The sequence below is a fragment of the Ochotona curzoniae genome, unplaced genomic scaffold, assembly GCF_017591425.1.
Source record: "Ochotona curzoniae isolate NIBS_2020 unplaced genomic scaffold, NIBS_Ocur_1.0 scaffold_3835, whole genome shotgun sequence".
NCBI classification, from domain to species: domain Eukaryota; kingdom Metazoa; phylum Chordata; class Mammalia; order Lagomorpha; family Ochotonidae; genus Ochotona; species Ochotona curzoniae.
In genome coordinates this window covers 6,198,129-6,215,354 of record NW_024467114.1, presented here as the reverse complement: position 1 = coordinate 6,215,354, position 17,226 = coordinate 6,198,129, and the positions used below count along the sequence as shown (strand labels likewise).

At 42.9% G+C, this 17,226-nt stretch overlaps 1 protein-coding gene across 1 annotated transcript in view; it reads right to left on the bottom strand.

Moving 5' to 3' along the window:
* RUNDC3B (RUN domain containing 3B) overlaps positions 1-17,226 on the bottom strand; it is an 88,188-nt gene that overhangs the window by 18,747 nt on the left and 52,215 nt on the right. Inside the window, exons 7-8 of the mRNA XM_040964987.1 lie at positions 10,485-10,653; positions 4,774-4,931 (exon numbers count right to left, since the gene is read on the bottom strand). Coding sequence (XP_040820921.1) covers positions 4,774-4,931; positions 10,485-10,653 — 327 coding nt within the window. The remainder of the gene's footprint in view (positions 1-4,773; positions 4,932-10,484; positions 10,654-17,226) is intronic.

The window sequence follows — 17,226 nt, the reverse complement described above, 5'->3', positions numbered from 1 at the left end:
CCACTCTCCTACCTAATCCCACCCATGACTCTCATGGGCATGCATCCCTCTCAACTATGTAAACAATATTTTTAAAAAGATTAAAGAATTACTTCCTGTATTCTGAATCTTGACTGGAATCTACTTCAAGCAGCACATAAGCAACGTCATTGACTAGCTGACCAGAATGGATCAGCAAAGAGATCTTCCTGCAACGTCTGGTCCCCAGCCCTGGAGCAGCTCCATGAGCTCCCCAGGCTCACTCCTCTGCTCTTTCTAGCCATTCTGTGAGTCGCTTTCTGTCTTTCTAATGAATTCTCCATGTGCTAGAGAGTTGGCTGTGTTTGCTTATGACAAAAGAATCATATTATTTACCTTAGAACAAGCAAAATATCCCACAGTCATATCAAGACCCATGAGAAGATGATTTAATGGGCATCAATACGAAAAATGACAGTCTTTTTCTCATTTGGCCAAGGTTTAAAGTAAAACTACCTTACGCGGTAACTGACATTGCTCAATTGTGCAACATTAGTGGCAAAGTTACAATATGAAATTAGCTTTAGTAAAACTAACACAGATAAAGACTTAAGCTGAAATCAGTCAAGTAAAAGATGTTCTAGATAAAATAAAGTCTACTAGTCAGTTTTCTGTGATTTAGTCAACTTAGTATTATCTAATTAAGGCATGAGACTCCAGAAGATACATCAAAGGAAAACTATTTAACCCTCTCTAGTAATGTGGAGCATTCTGTGGGAATTTTAGGATTTAAAAAAAAAAAAAGATTTACTTATTTTTATTTGAAAGGTAAAGTTACAGAGAAAGAAGGAGAGAGAGAGAGAGAGACATCTTCCATATACTGGTTCACTTCCCAAATGGACACAATGGCTGGAGTGGGGCCCACCTGAAACCAGGAGCCAGCCAGCTACTTCCTCTAGCTCTCCCAAAAGGGGGCAGGGTCCAAGGACACAGGCCATGCTCCACTGATTTCCCAGGACAAAAGCAGAGAATTAGCTCAGAAGTGGAGGATGCTGGCACTGCAAGCATGATTAGCCCCCACGCCACTACACTGGCACCTCATTAATACATTTTAAGATAATACATAATAAATCTAATAAATATATAAGGAATAAAGGCAGAATAATACGCTAATCCTCCACCTGCCGTGTCAGCATCCCATATGGGCCCATTTGCTTTCTGGATGCTTCACTATAGATCCAGCTCCCTGCTTATGGCCTAGTTCTCTTGGGAGCCTGCACCCATGCGGGAGACCCAGAGAAGGCTTCTGGCTCCTGGCTTCGGAGGAGCTCAGCTCCAGCCATTGTGGCCTGGGGAGTAAAACAGTAGATGGAGGATCTTTCTCTCCGTGTGTCCTTTTCTCTCTACAAATCTACCTTTCCAATGAAAATAAATAAATCTTTAAAATAACAATAAATATGCAAGGAAAAAACACATTTCTATTTCAAATACTGGAAATGCATCATTTTTACCCAAAAGAGCAAGAAAAAATTAAATCTGCAAGAAGTCACAACAAGCAAACTTGCAGTGCAGCAGATGTACACACACTGCACATCAGAGTAACAGGGAAATATTTAAAACACATCAGAATTCAAGTCTCAATAAAGATCAATGATACAACCTGTCATGTTGGTAGAACCTGACCAGTTACTTTTTTATACTCCTTACATGAATATAAATATGCACAAATTTTTGTTTTGTTTAATAACACAATTCCAAGGGCTCAGCACAACAGTGCAATGGCTAAATTCTCGCCTTGCACACATCAGGATCCAATATCAGTGCCAGTTTGGGTCCTGGCAACTCCACTTCCCATCCAGTTTCCTACTTGTGGCCTGGGAAAGCAGTCGAGGACAGTCAAAGCCTTGGAATCCTGCACCCACGCGGGAGACCTGGAAGAGGCTCCTGGCTTCAGGTCAGCTCAGCTCTGGACATTGTGGCCACTTGGGAAGTGAACCAGTGGATAGAAGATCTTTCTCTCGGTCTCTCCTTCTCTGTAAATCTGCCTTTCCAATAACCATAAAATAAATCTTCAAAAAGAAAACAACAACAACAACACAACCCCAGCTGTCTCTTGTTTTCCTCTTTGGTTGGATCTTTTTCTTCCACTCAATCCTTAACTGTTGGTACTCTGCAAAATTCTACCTACTCTATTTTCAAAATCAGAGTTACAGAGAAAAGAGGAAACCAAGGAATCTTCCATCCCCAAATGGCTGTGACAGCCAGAGCTGAGCTTATCTGAAGCCAGAGCCAGGAACTGTTTTTGGGTTTCTCCTGTGGGTTCAGGGGCCCAAGGACCTGGACCAACCTCGATTGTTCTCCCAGATCATAACGGACAGCCGGGACACAAACTGGTGCCTATATGGGATGTCAGCAGGTGGAAGCTTAGCCAAACCGTGATACAAGCCCCCTCATGCATATCCCAATTTAAATGGAATATTTAAGCCTAGCTCCTCAGAGCAGTAACTGATGCCACAGGAAAACACACAGCATGAGCTTAGTGTATCTTTTGCTGGCAATCAAGGATGTTACCAAAGATCAACAGGTCATGTCAGAAGGACAGGGAAACCAGCATGAGAAAATGGGACAGTGCGAGCATCCAAAGAGAAGCAAACGTGGGTGACGGCAGCAGCAGCAACGAAGGCGCTTACGCTGAAATGCAGCAGCAAGGAACACACGATCACACAGCCGATAGCCAGCCTCACTAGCACACTAGGGTTAGCAGCTCACAGCTCAAAATCTTTTCAACTTTTTAACCACACATCAACAAAAGCAATAATGATCCTAATAATAAAGATGCTTTAAGTGCTTCTATAGTAAAGAAATTCTACACTAAATGCAGACTCTTAACAATTATAAAGCAAGAGGCTTTGATAGAAGAGGGCCAGGAAGGTCTAAGGATACAAGGTCTGAGGCTTGTCTTAAAGGGAAGGATCACTTCCAAGACTAAGCTGACCAGAACCTAGGGAATCCAGCACAGGAGTTTCATGCACAGTGGGAGAGAGACTGCCTTCTACTGGTGGCTAGTAGTATCTTGTGTTAAACTAAGATTCAGTACCCTGGGGGGGTAGAGAGTGGGGGAGAACCATCCCTGAATTTATGAATTTTATATACGCTAACTCATACTGTAGGAGAGAACACATATGACAAGTCTGTAATTATTCTCCAAAGGAAGATACGGAAAATGAAAGACAAAAATCTTTATCTCATTGATAACCATTAAGAAGTTGTGCATCAGTATTCCACTTTAAAAACTGATAATATTGCATAAGAATTATTTCAAGGCCATCTCCAGAAACTCTTACTAACCAAATGATGGAAAGTTCATATTTTTAATTTTCAGCAGTAACAACAGGAAATGACTATTTTGTAAGCCCTGACTAACCCAATGCACTAGGCCACACTCCCTCATGGTTCAAGCCAGGGAATGGACCTGGAACTTAAAACCATTTTCCTGCTAACGTGTACCCTGGGCAGGCGAAGGTGATGGCCCCCAGGACTGAGCCCCTGCCACCCACACGGGAACACTGGACCAAGTTTCCGGTTGCCTCCTTCAGCCTAACGCCGCCCTGGCCCTGGGAGGCATGTGGAGAAAAAGCTGCAGCAGCCCTCTGGGTCTCTCCACTTCCCAGAAGAAAAGTAATTTTTTAAAAAACTTTAGAGAAAATATATCAGGTATGGATTTCAACACTTTGAAATAGGGTAAAAAAGATTTAATTTTCTACTTTTCTGAGTGAATTTCCTGAGGTAATTTTAGGCTTCAGTAAACCAACACAAGGCTCTTTGAACTCCTTCTTTCCCCCAATTAAACTTTCCTTATAATACCCAATACTCATCATGACTTGTCATGACTCATTACAACAGGATTCAGTTTACAGACAAAGAAACAAAGGTTGTAGGATGCTGTAACATTTGGAAAAGCAGTGAAGACTGAAGAACCGCACTGATTTGATCATTGAACTGTGAAAACTACACTGAGGCATGAAGGCATGAAGAGGCTTGGTGTTTGCCACTTTTCAGGCTGACGATCAAACGTGTGTGTAAGAGTGAAGGGAGAGAGCTAAACAGCACAGCACCGAACACTGGTCAATACAGGCAAGCCACACACGAAATACTCTGTACTATCCCTGGAACTTAACCAAACGCTTGAGACTATTTCAAAAACAATCAAAACTCACCCTTATAACTAACCAAATTTCGACATGTGAAGATTTTCACTATAAACAATCAGTTGATAAAAGCAAGTCTGACATAATGATATGAGAAGTACAAACGCTTTGAATAGAGACAGTCCCAGCAGCTTGTACCAAAAGGCGGCTCAACATACTACAGATATCTTAATCCATTAAAACCATGCTACAGAAAAAAGCCAGCTACACTCAGCTGTGCACATTCTGGGTAGGTTACACACAAGCATGGTATTTTGAGTACCACTGTTTTAATGTACCATCTTTTTGTAATCAATTAGTAGCTGAACAAATCAATACTATAAAAATTAGGTATATGTATTTGGAAGAATTTTCACCAAGTTCTAAGCATTAACTCTGGGTAGCACAACTGAAGGTGATTTTTGTCTTCTTCTTACACATTCTAGTGCTTCTGCAATGAACACAAACTACTTACATAATAACAAAAATAAAAGCAAACTTAAAAATGTAACCAAAATAAAATTCAACAGCATGCGTCAAATTTCTTAGATGTTGATTATGTTAAAATACAACACTTTGTCTCAATGTTTACATACTGTCAAAAATTTTCTAAAAGATTCTCACTTACAGCTGATCTTGAAGTTCCACAATTATATATTCTAACTGTTCTTTTTCTAATTTATGGGCCAGATCAGAATCTTCAATCCGCTGAAGCAGTATTTTATTCTGCGAGACAGATTCAGACAGCTGGTTCTCCCGAAGTCTTAAAAGTTCTTCAAGATAACCCTGGAAATAGAGCATCACCAAGATATAACAAATGCAAAGTTCTAACAGCTACACCTTGAAGACAAACACTGAGTAGCTTAATAAGCTTTTCAATATATTTTGATATGTGATCCTTTCAAAGAGTTAGTAATAAGTTAGTTTAAAAACTGTTAGCTAAACATAAAAACTTCACATTTAATCTCCTTAATTTGAATTTCTTCCTTAAATTAAGAAAATTTGCTTGAAACTTAAGGCAAAACTTAAAATACAGCAATTTCTAAGCTCCCCAACAACAGTGATAAATGTATGCCTATCTGCCTCAAACCACAGACCTTATTACAGAATCACCAATCAGGAATCTGCTGATCGCCTATTTGGGGAGGCAGGATGATGTTTTCAGCAGACCTGCAGGCTGGGGCAGCTGACTGCACCTGTCAAATGTCTCATCATCTAACAGGTCAGAACAGTAAGAGCACCCGACGGGGAGCATTCACTGACTCTGTGGACACCTCGGGACTTGAGCCAGCCTTGCATCCTTTCACTCATCTGCTCTATGTCTTCTGCTCTTCTTTCTGGAACACCCTCAATTTATTCTCTAGACCCTGATACTGAATTAATGAATTTAGAAAAGCATGGTATGAATTTTTAGTAGCTCCTGTTCTGTGCTTGTTTCCTTCCAATGGTAGCTTATTCTTTATAGTTGCAACGTGCTTTCAAATATCTTTTGAGAATGTTAGAATTTTTTTCTTGAAGTACTCTTGACTATACCATTACATGTTATTGTATTCATGTGTCATGAACACCATTTCAGCTGTTACACTTTTATAATATACTTTAATAGTAGCTAATGCACTATTTGGTGTGGGAATTTGTTGTTACTCCTGACAATTCTCAAATGTTGTTTTGGTGGGACAGGCATTTGGCACAGTGATAAAGACATGGCATGAAACACTGTGCCTCATAGCGGAGCGTCTTGAGGGTCCCATTCCAGTCCCTGCCCAACCCTGAGGCCAGCATCTTGGTAACACTCACCCTACGATGGCTCTAGTAATTCAGTCTCTGCCACCCATGCATGGGACAGGGAAACCTGCTTTTGGTCTGGTTCAGCTCAGGCTGCAGGGGCGTTAGGAAGTAAACTGGCCAACGGAAGTTGTCTCTTCTTCTATTTTTAAAAAAATTATTAGAAAGGCAGATCATATTTACAGAGAAAAGGAGAGATAGAAACATCTTCTTCCTGTTGGTTCATTCCTCAAATGGCCAAAACAGCCAGAGATGAGCTGATCTGAATCCAAAGGAGCCTGGAGCTCCTTCCTGTCTCCCACAAGAGTGGTAGAGTCCCAAGACTTTGTGCAGTCCTCTACTGCTTTTTCATAAGCAGGGAGCTGGACGGGATGTGCAACATCCAGGACACAGGTCCATGTGGAATCCTAGTGCCTGCAAGGTGAGGATTCAGCCACTGAGCCATCGTGCTGGACCTAGGAGCTGCCACTTTCGCTGCCTTTCAATCAAGTTTTTAAAACGTATTTTTTGTTTTTCCATAATAAGATCTTAACAATTGAAGTTATTTCTTACAAATGAGCTATTTTATATGCTGCATCAACATATAAAGCTTCATAGAAACTATCTATGGATACTTCTCAATGTAGGTAAACATTCACATATTCTGCACCTTGATGAATCACTTTCATGGTCAACAGAATGCCTGCCTCCTTTCCAAGGACAAATCCTGCGACCTGTGCGACCCCCTAGCCTTTCCTTCCAGTTTGACCCAAAAGCATGATCTTTTCAACAAACCGTGTTTTAGTTTTGCTGTGTGTTGCCTACATTCTTGGGAAATGTCTTTGCTCTCATTTCCGCTGTGTGAGTGCTACTCTCCTGAGGATCATCATGTGGGCTGTGCTGGTCTCAGACACCAACTGTGCTGCTGGGGAGCCACATGTCTCCCGGGACACACAGCCAGGAGCTCCTAGCAGCCATCCTGGGACACGGGCCATGCTTATCTTCCTGTCGACCAGACACACAAACTATCCTGGCTGCTGCATTCATCATAATTAAATTTCCGCCAGCCAGTATAAGAATATGGCCTCTCTTTTTTTCTGTCCTTTTTTTTTCACTTTGTCTCTACACATTCTGGCTTCAAATGAATAAATAAATTTCAAAAAATGTTGGCAGCTATTCTATGTGTACTAGAAAATATGTACATTACATGTATTTTAGAACAAACTAATTGTGTTTTTCACATTCATTGCATTCTAATTTTTCTGTTAGCTAAGAAACTACTCTCAAAGATGGTAAAAAGAGTGTCTAATACAGTTTTAGATTTATCAATATCTCCTAGACATAGCCTTGGGTTTCATATTTTTATAGCTGTAAGCTAAGTAAACATAAGAAGGCACTGTTACACATTCTTATTGAATTATTTTTAGCAAGCAATCCATCTCTTTAGTCTTAAAAATGTTGACACTAGGGCCCCAGCAAGACGGCTCAGTGGCTAAATCTTAGTCTTGCATGAGCTGAGTTCCCATGTGGCTGCTGCCTCATGTCCCTGCTTGTGGCCTGGGAAAGTAAGTAGTAGAGGACCGCCCAAAGCCTTGGGACCCTGCACCCATGTGGGAGACCTAGCGAAAGCTCCTGGGTCCCAGCTTCAGCTGAGTTCCAGTCATTGTGACCATTTTGCAGGTGAACCAGTGGATGGAGGGTCTTACTCTGCTGTTTCTCTTCTCCTCTGTAAATCTGTCTTTCCAATAAAAACAAATACATACATGGACCCAGCATGGTGGCCTAGTGGCTAAAGTCCTCGCCTCACATATGCTTGGATCCCATAAGGGCACTGGTTCATACCCTGGTGGTCCCACTTCCCATACAGCTCCCTGCTTGTGACCCAGTAAAACAGTAGAAGATGGCCCAGAGCTTTGGGACCTTGCACCTGTGTGGGAGACCTGGAGGAGGCTCTGGGCTCCTGCCTTCAGATCAGCTCAGCTCTAGCCACTGCAGCCGCTTGGGGAGTGAATCAACAGATGGAGGATCTTTGTCTCTCCTCTTCTCTGTATATTTGACTTTCCAATAAAAATAAACAAAAAATAAATGCATCTTATAAAATACATTATTTTTTAAATGATGCCAAATAGACTTGCTTTGGTTAATATTTACCTACTATGATTTTTTTCCCTAGTTCCTACTGTTCTATCATTTAAAAATACATCTCTTTTATAAAGATGCTGGAAAATGTTTACAACTATTATTTAATAAATCAAGAATGTGTCTTTACTGGCAAGTTTATATACCATTTTTTGGTAAGGCTGCCTCTCTTGATTGTATTTAGATTTATTTCTGCCACTCTGCGTTCTCTTTTTACTAGACCCATTTTTTCTTATTTACTCCTTCTCTTACACTGACCAAGTTTTGTCATTTCTTTTCCCTATTACTAGTTTAAAATCTAAACACTCAGTTTCTATTCTTTTCATTGCAACTCCAAATGTTAATTTTGGAAGCACACATGCACATTAAGAAAATGTCTCTATCCCCTTTTTATTATATAACACAGGGGGTTTTAAAGGCTTTGCTTCAGTCATCTTCTGTTACACTTTTTGATACTGATATTGTTAGTCAATGTTTTAATTCTAGTTTTCTTTCGTTTTCCAAGGAAATTTAGCATTTCCTAATTGATATTTTACAACTGCCCATGTTTTTGCAGTCGTTTATATTTCCATTCTCTAGCAGAAACACTGCGTAAGGACCAGCATGGTGGTGCAGCAAGATAATCCTGTCTGCAGCACCAGCATCCCATGAGTGCCAATTCGTGTCCTGGCCGCTTCACTTCCCATAGAGAAGGACTGCTCAGGTCCTTGGAGCCTGCACACACGTGGCAGACTCAGAAGTTGTTCCTGGTTTCTGGTTTAGATAGACTGGCTCAGCTCAAGCCGTTGTAGCCATCTGTGTGAACCCTCTTTCCTTCTTTCTATAAATTTAACTTTCAAATTAAAATTTTAAAATCCTTCTTTTTAAAAGAAACATTACACAATGAATGGCGTTCTAGCACAATTTCCCCAATTTTGTCTTCAGTAATATCACAGCAGTATGTTTACTGTGTGGCCATAATGAGAATATCCACCCACAGAAACTGACTCCATTCTGCAGATCAGGGCTCCTCCCTCCACACACCACTGTGACTCAGCACTGCCTTTTTTTTCCTGTTTCACTTAGTCAAAGTTTATTCAATGCATTTCTTTAGTCTTTTGCAAGTCACTCCTGCTTCCTAGGTTGAGTTTCTATTTGGAATTACTGTGGACCTTCACCTGCTGCTCCTGTGTGTACTGAAGAGGCACAAGCACCTAGCTAAAGTGGCTCTGCCTGCATCCCGGGGCCTGCAGTGACTTCAGCTCACATACTTGTTCCTCTCGTTTCCAGGTCCTTCCGTTTTCAATCCCTGAAGGGAACGTTTTCTTTAGGAGGCAGGTCCCCAAGAAACATTCTAAAAATTATATTCCACTGGTCATTTCAAATGACTGCATCTGATATACTGCTGTTTCTAGAAGGTTCTTTAGGTTATATCTTTAGGGATCTTTTTTCTTTTACAGTCAAAGCAGCATGTGTCTATATATAGCAAATCCATTCATATAGGTAAAAGCACAACCTTTTTCTCCATGCATCTTGAATGTATGAAATAAACTTTTCACGAAAGGAAAACAATTGTCTTATTTTGTTTTAAAAGTTAAAATTAGGAGAAGTTTAACAAAAAATAGCCTTCCTTAAAACATTACCTGATTTTTAATTAATAGGAAAAAAAGGGCAGTAGCAATGGGGTAATAATTTTGTTTAGTTAAAGTATCTCTTTGCGGGACTCAGGGCATAGCTTAGTATATTAAGCCTCTGCCTGCATCACCAACATCCAATTTGGGTACCTGTTCCAGTCCTGGCTGCTCCACTTCCAATCCATCTTTCTGCTGCTGTGCCTAGGAAAGCAATGAAGGATGGCTGAAGTCCTTGGATTCTTACACGCACAATGGGAGATCCAGAAAATGTTCTGGCTTCAGAGCAGCCAGTTCCCATCATTGCTGACATCTGAGAAGTGAACTAGCAGGTGGATGATATCTCCCAATTATCTCTCTCTCCACTCTACCCCCCGACCTTTTCAAGTAAAAGCAATAAATCATTTTAAAAGAGCTATTTCTTTTTCGTGGAACAGAAGACTCACAGAGACAGCAAGAGAGAAAGACCCTCCATCTGCTGGTTCACCCTTGAAGTGGCCACAATGACTAGAGCTGAGCTGATCTGAAGCCAGGAGCCAGGAGCTTTTCCTAGGTCTCCCATGTGGGTGCAGGGTCCCAAGGCCTTGGGCCATCCTCTGCTACTTTCCCAGGCCACAAGTAAGGAGCTGGATGCAAAGTGGAAGAGCTGGCACATGAACCGGCACCGATACGGGACCCTGGCGCAATGCAGGATGAAAATTTAGTCATTGGGCCATTGCAACAGGCCCCAAAATAAATAAATCTTTACGAAAAAAAATCTATTTGTAGTTAACAGTTCAAAGGCAGTAAGATTCAAATTAAGTGATTTTGGACAACTGATGAATACCTTCTGTTCTAGGGTGAGCTGGTACTTCTGTTTAACTCTCTTACATTTGTTGAACCAACTGTTGTCATCTGTAATGAAAGGAGGCCCCACGTTCTCTGGAGTGCTGCTTTCACTGCCGCTGCTGCCTAACGTCCTCAGCTCCTCCTCGTCACTGCTGATACTGTCAGAGCTGAGAAGACCAACATTACACAGATTAGTATTTTGTTCCAATTTCATTATTTACATCTAGATTCAGAACTAAACACACAATTATGATAATAACACTATTACAAAGAAGTCAGCTTCCTAAACAGATTGCAAGATACCAAGGCTGCTGACTTGTCACAAACTCAAGCCTGGAAATGCTACACAAGTGAAGTTTACAAATCCAAGGAGTCAATAACAAGCAGGACACTGTCCAGAGGACAGAGAATAGATTTCTAAGGAACTTCAGAGGCGTGGCAAGAGCAATTCAGCGAGGCTCCTCAGCGCCTCCCAGTGGACAGCCTGTACAAGCTCCATGGCAAGGCAATGTGGAGAGCCGCACTTCCCAACAATGCCAGAGGGAGGAATGCTCAAGGACAGCCAACAAGAAGACAAGAGGTTCCAAGGAACCCAGTCATTCCTATGTACTTCCCACTTGTGATGAGATGGAGAGATGGAGGTACAGCAGAGAAAGCACCCACCGCAATTCACATTAAAATATTCCCTATGCCATCAGAACAGAGGAGTACAGAATATACAAAAAATAAATAAATAAATAAATAAAAGAGGAGAAAAGGAACAAATCGAAGTGTGCTAAGATCACTTTCCAGATCAGACAAAAATAATCAGCGTTTAAACATTTAAAAAGAAATAGGAAATATACATTTAAAAAAATCTGAAAAATCATTGTAACAGATAAACATCTGATGGCAGGGGAGGGAGACAAATATGGTTAAAATTTGTGACAAAACACATGCTTTGTAAGGGTTAGGGGAGGTAAGAGGCATTACACAGCTGTCATGTTTCCTGAAACCACATGTCCCCAAAACCATATTTGTATTTCATCAGTCCTGGGAAAATACTGAATAAAAGATACAACCTTATTTTTATGAACCTCTAAGAAATCAAAACAACTATGGCATATCATTAATTGTCAAAAGTGTTAAAAGGTGATGAGGTCAACATGGTATAGCAATAAAGCCTGTTTATGCCACGAGCATCACCTACAGGTGCCAGTTCTTGTTCTGACTGCTCCACTTCTGACTCAGACTGGCAAAACAGTGGAAGACAGACCAAGAGTTTGGGTCCCTACCACCCATGTGGATTCCCAGATGAAGCACCTGGTGTGGACCCTGCTGAATCCTGGCTATTGTCGCCACCTGGGCAGCAGCAAATGGACACTCTCTTGCTTTAGGTCTCCCCACTTCTCTCCATACCCCTGCCTTTTGAGTAAATGCATCTTTTATTTTCATCTGTAGTGCTCATCATTTTTTCTTCAGTTATCTGTAATATAGTACTTAGGACACAGTAAGCATTCAATAAATATTATCCGAACATATCCCCAGTCAGCGACTACTTCTACATTCTCCTTGTTTCTGTAGCTCTGGGTAGTTATTTAGCATAATTTCAGCAGCTACAAGCGTGATCTTGAACAAATCCCACTTTGCAGAAACTGCTTTCTTTTTTTTAAAAAAATGATGTTTACATAGTTGATGAGGGTGGGAAGAGTCAAGGGTTAGAAGAAACGGGGTGAGACCATTGTTTCCACATTCTTTTCTTGTCTTCATGCAGCTGGAAAAAGGGAGGAGATATGAGAAGAAGCTACACCCAGCCTCCCAACTGCCTCTGTACCCTGGGATATGGAGCAGCCTCCTCATGTCATCCCTGGGTCCCCAAAGTGGGACATGCTCCAATGGTCCTGCTCAAGTGGTTTTGACAATTCAGTGGTTCTGAATTATCGATCTTGCTCACTAGCTGACATGGTCCACCTTAGTGTTCATATGCCCAGATATTCACTGCTAACGCACGGCTGGGATAGTTGATCGATTTGTTCTGCCCTCCTTCCTCTCCTATGTTTCCAGGTGTCCTCTATAGGCTATAATGGACACCCATATCTCCGTGTGCATCTGGATATGCCATCTACTGCTCCATCTAAGCCACTGAGGAAATCCAGCTCTGACACATGCACTCCACGGTCAGACCATGGAACCTGCGATTCTCTCCATGGTTGGAGTTCTGAGTTCCCAGAAAAACCTCATCTGAGGTGATCCCAAACCTGATTCCTGTATGTGCTTGCCAGTATAGGTTCCAACACAGTACGTCACCCCAATCATTCTACATGCACACCAGTGGTTGCAATTGCAGGGTCATTTCTGGCTCCAGCTTTGTCTCCTATGCAAACCAATGGGTGTTGCAGCCTATCCTGACCCTGCCCACCACACTCGGCCTTCATGTACACCAGCAAGAGCTGCATCCTAGCCGGAGCAATCAACAATAACCGTGCTTGCCAGTACATACAGCAGACTGGTCCACTCTGTCCCACATCACATTCAGCTCTCATACGTGTCAATGGGCACTGAAGCATAGATCAACCTAACCAGCTCCACTATTCAGCTAACACACTGGTGGGTGCCACTGCCTGCCCCCAGTCCTGGTTCTCATGCACACCAGCAGGAGCAGCAATCAAAGAGAGAGGCTCCCACTCCAGATCTTGTACTCTCCAGGTAGTTCTGCAGTTTGGCTTGACAGGATTTGTCCCCATTCCCAGCACTTGCCAGCTGATGCTGCAGGAAAGCCCAACCAACCTGCACCCACTCTGCCTTATTCATGTACCAGTGGTGCAATCAGCCCAGCCTGGTTTTCCCCCTAACCCAGCTCACATGTAGGCCAACAGATGTTACAGCCCTTCCTGGTCTGGTCTGCCCCTGAGCCCAGCTTTCACACTCACCAGTGGGAACAGTAGCTCAACAGGGGAGCCCCTGTGGCTCCCCCTACTCGGCTCACATCCCCCTTTTAGAGGTCTTGTGTGTGCTGGTTGGGTGCTGTAGCCCAGTCTGGCATAGCCTGGTTCACCTCAGCATTTGCCAATGGGTGCTGTAGCCTGGTCTGGCCCAGCCCATGCCCTTATCTCACACTTGCCAGTGGGTGCTAGGCCCTTACCTGGAATATCCTGCCTCCTCCATTCTAGCCTTTGTATGAGCAGGTGGATGATGCAGGCCAGCCCATCCCACACTTTATTCTTGGGTAGACTTGTGGATACTGCAGCCAGGACCTGTCCAGCCTGTTCCCAGGCCCAACATCTATGAATGTCAGTAGGTTCCATGGTCATGCCTAGCTCGGCCCATCACTAAACCCAATTCTTAAGCTAACCAGTGGGAGTTGCAGTTCAACAGGGTTAAACCCACATATCCCCCACAGAATCTACTCCTAAACCTGGTTCTCTTGCATGCTGGTTAGTATCATTGCCCATCCTAACGTTACCCACCCCCTATTCTGACACTCAATGGAGGGTACTATGATCTAGCCCTGTCAGGAAGGCCCCCAGGCCTAGCTTTTGTGTGGGCTATGCTAACTAACCCAGTTCCATGCAAACTAACCCAGTTCAGGTCTTCCATGTGGACTAGTGCATTGGTCTGACCCATAAAGTTCCTCCGGCCTCTCCCCCCCAAACTGACAGGGCTCAGTCCCCTTGCTTACCTTCAGGTACAGTAGCCTTGTTGTTGGGAGTTCCTCAGGAGCCATTCCTCATCTGCAAGATACTCCCACAATGGTGCTCCCTCCCCTCAAATCCCCTGCCTCTTTCCCTAATCAATTCACAATCCTTGTGTCCAGGAGTGCATGGATTCTCCAGCCCAGTCTTTGGAAGCCCAGTGGGTGGTATGCTGGTTCAGAGCTCTGCCTGCCCACTAGAGTCCCAAGCTCCTGGCACATTTGCTGGCCTGTACCTTACCCCTCCCAAACACCCAGGATCCAAGTCAACTGAAGTTCTCCAGGGCTGGTCCACCAGCATAATGCACCAGCATGCTAACCTGGGGTTCTTCCCTCCCCCTGCTTACCTCACCCAGGACCAAGCACATGGGAGAAATTCCCAGGTTTGTGCCAGCTGCCTAGAGGTGAGCTCCCAGTCCCCATTTGCCCCACTGGCAATATGCCCCAGGCCCCCACAAGCCAATGCTACCAAACCCACCCCACACACTCCTTGTCAGCCCCACGTGGGAACAGCAGTAGTCATAGACTCCCAGTCAGCTCAAAATCTGCTTTCTAAAGCAGTCCTCATAACCCTAAGAAGTGATGTTCTATTGGGACCGGCACAGCGGCCTACACCCACACGGGAGACCTGGAACAAGCTCCTGACTCCTGACTTCAGATCAGCTCAGCTCTGGCCACTGTGGACATTTAGGGGAATGAATGAGCAGACGGAAGACCTTGCTCTGTCTCTCCTTCTCTCTGTAAATCTGCCTTTCTAAACAAAATTTTAAAAAAATTTTTAAAGAAGTGTTGCTCTATTATTTAATGTACTGATTTGATACATGTGCATTCAATACTGTAAGAAAATTAAGAGCAGGAAATGATAGGCAATTTTCGCAAGCAGATGCGAGGTAACTGCCCTAAAGAATGAAAGGCTACTACTCTTAACAACTAGTTGTCGTTTATCCTCAAACACAGATATCTCACAACCATTTTTGGTAGAAATGTGATGCTTAAGAATTCAAGGCATCTGGGCCCAGTGCGGTAGTGGCTAAAGTCTTTGCCTTGCATGTGCTGGGATTCAATATGGGCACTGGTTCTAATCCTGGCAGCTCTGCTCCCCTGCTTGTGGCTTGGGAAATCAGTCAAGGATGGCCCAGGGCCTTGGGAGCCTGCAGTCATGTGGGAGATCTGGAAGGTGCTCTTGGCTCCTGGCTTCAAGTTAGCTCAGCTATGGCCATTGTGGTCACTTGGGGAGTGATTCAATGGAAGGAAGATCTTCCTCTCTGACTTTACTCCTCTCTGTATATCTGATTTTCCAATAGAAAATAAGTGAATCTTAAAAAAGAATGTGAGGCATCTCAATATTTTAAGAAACAAAATATTTTTGAAAAATTTTAATGCCATAAAAATATTAAGACAGCAGGAAGAATTTTTAAATAACAACTGTACTGTGTAGAGCACAGAGTGACATTCCAATACACACAAACAACGTGCACTGCCAACACTTCTCCTTCTCTGACAACGTTACTTACTTTTTTATGTCCCTTACTTTTATCAATTTTGCTGAATAGATTTCATTCTTACAACTCAGTAATATTTCATTGCGTGTGTGTATAGATAGGTAGGCAGGTAGGTAGGTAAGTAGGAAGATAGACAGAACATTTTCTTTTTTCCAGATTTATTTATTTGGAAGGCAGAGTTACAAAGAGAGAGGGACAGTCAGGCAGAGACAGCCTATCTGCTGGTTTGCTCTGCAGATGATCGCAGCAGCTGGGGCTGTGGCGTCTGAAGCCAGGAGCTTCTAGGTATTCCACATGGGTACAGGGGCTCAAGAACTCTTGAGCCATCTCTCCTGGCCATCCTCTCTTGGGCCATCCTAGGGTGCACATTAGCAGAGCTGGATTGGAAGTAAAGCAGGAGGGACTGAAACCAGAAACCATATGGGATACTGGCACCACAGGCGGTGGCTTTATCCTCAACACCACAGTGCCACGCTCATCATTTTTCTTCATCTATTCACCTTCTGATGGACACCTTACTTTTTGGTTTTTGGTTTTAATTTTCATGATACAGCCCCACAGGGATTTCCCCTTCCACCCTCCCCATTTCTCCTTCCCCCCTCTGGTTTCCTCTATATTATTTCAATGGTATAGTCCTTCAACAGTCACAATGAAGGATACCTTGTTTGAATGCATATTTTGCCAACTGTGAATAGTGCTGCAATAAACATGGCACTTTCTCCCTGACATACTAATTTCATTTATTTTGGATATATATCTAGTAGTACACAAATAATCAATGGAAACTCGGGAATATGTAGATTTAACTATCTTTTTAAAATTTTTAAGTTTCAATTTTGATTAGTTTTAATGGGCTCAATGTGCTCTGCAGACTTAATTTTAAGAACATAATATTACTTTCCTTACTCCCTCCTTCCCACTCTATCCCCTCCTTCCTGCCTTGCCTTTCTTCATTTTGAAAGAGTTACAGAGACATACACATACACGGACGCACACTCACACACGTGGGAGAGGTGGGTCAGCTCCAGGCTCTGGGCTTTGGTCCCAGCCACACACGTGGGAGAGATGGGTCAGCTCCAGACTCTGGGCTTTGGTCCCAGCCACACACATGGATATGTGGGTCAGCTCCAGGCTCTGGGCTTTGGTTCCAGCCACACACATGGATATGTGGGTCAGCTCCAGGCTCTGGGCTTTGGTTCAGCCCTGCCCTGGCTATGGCAGTGATTTGTGAGGAAACCAGTAGATAGAAGATCTCTTTCGCCCTCTTTCCCTAACTCCACAGCTTAAATAAATAAATAAATAAATGTTGTAAAAAACCATTGTTAGAGCAGAAATTGAGAAGCTGCCATTATTTAATTTTTCAAAAACATTACTGCAGCATCTTACATGCAGGTCATAGGGGAAAACTGGTATTTATATCCAATTTATCTTCATCTTTCAATTACAGTCATTTCCTAAATCACTGAAATTAGCTTTTCCATCTATAATGATCAAGTTTGTTTCCCCACATGCCATCTTAATCTTTAATTCCAGTCTTGCCTTTTGCCAATATTTTTTCTCTTTGTGTT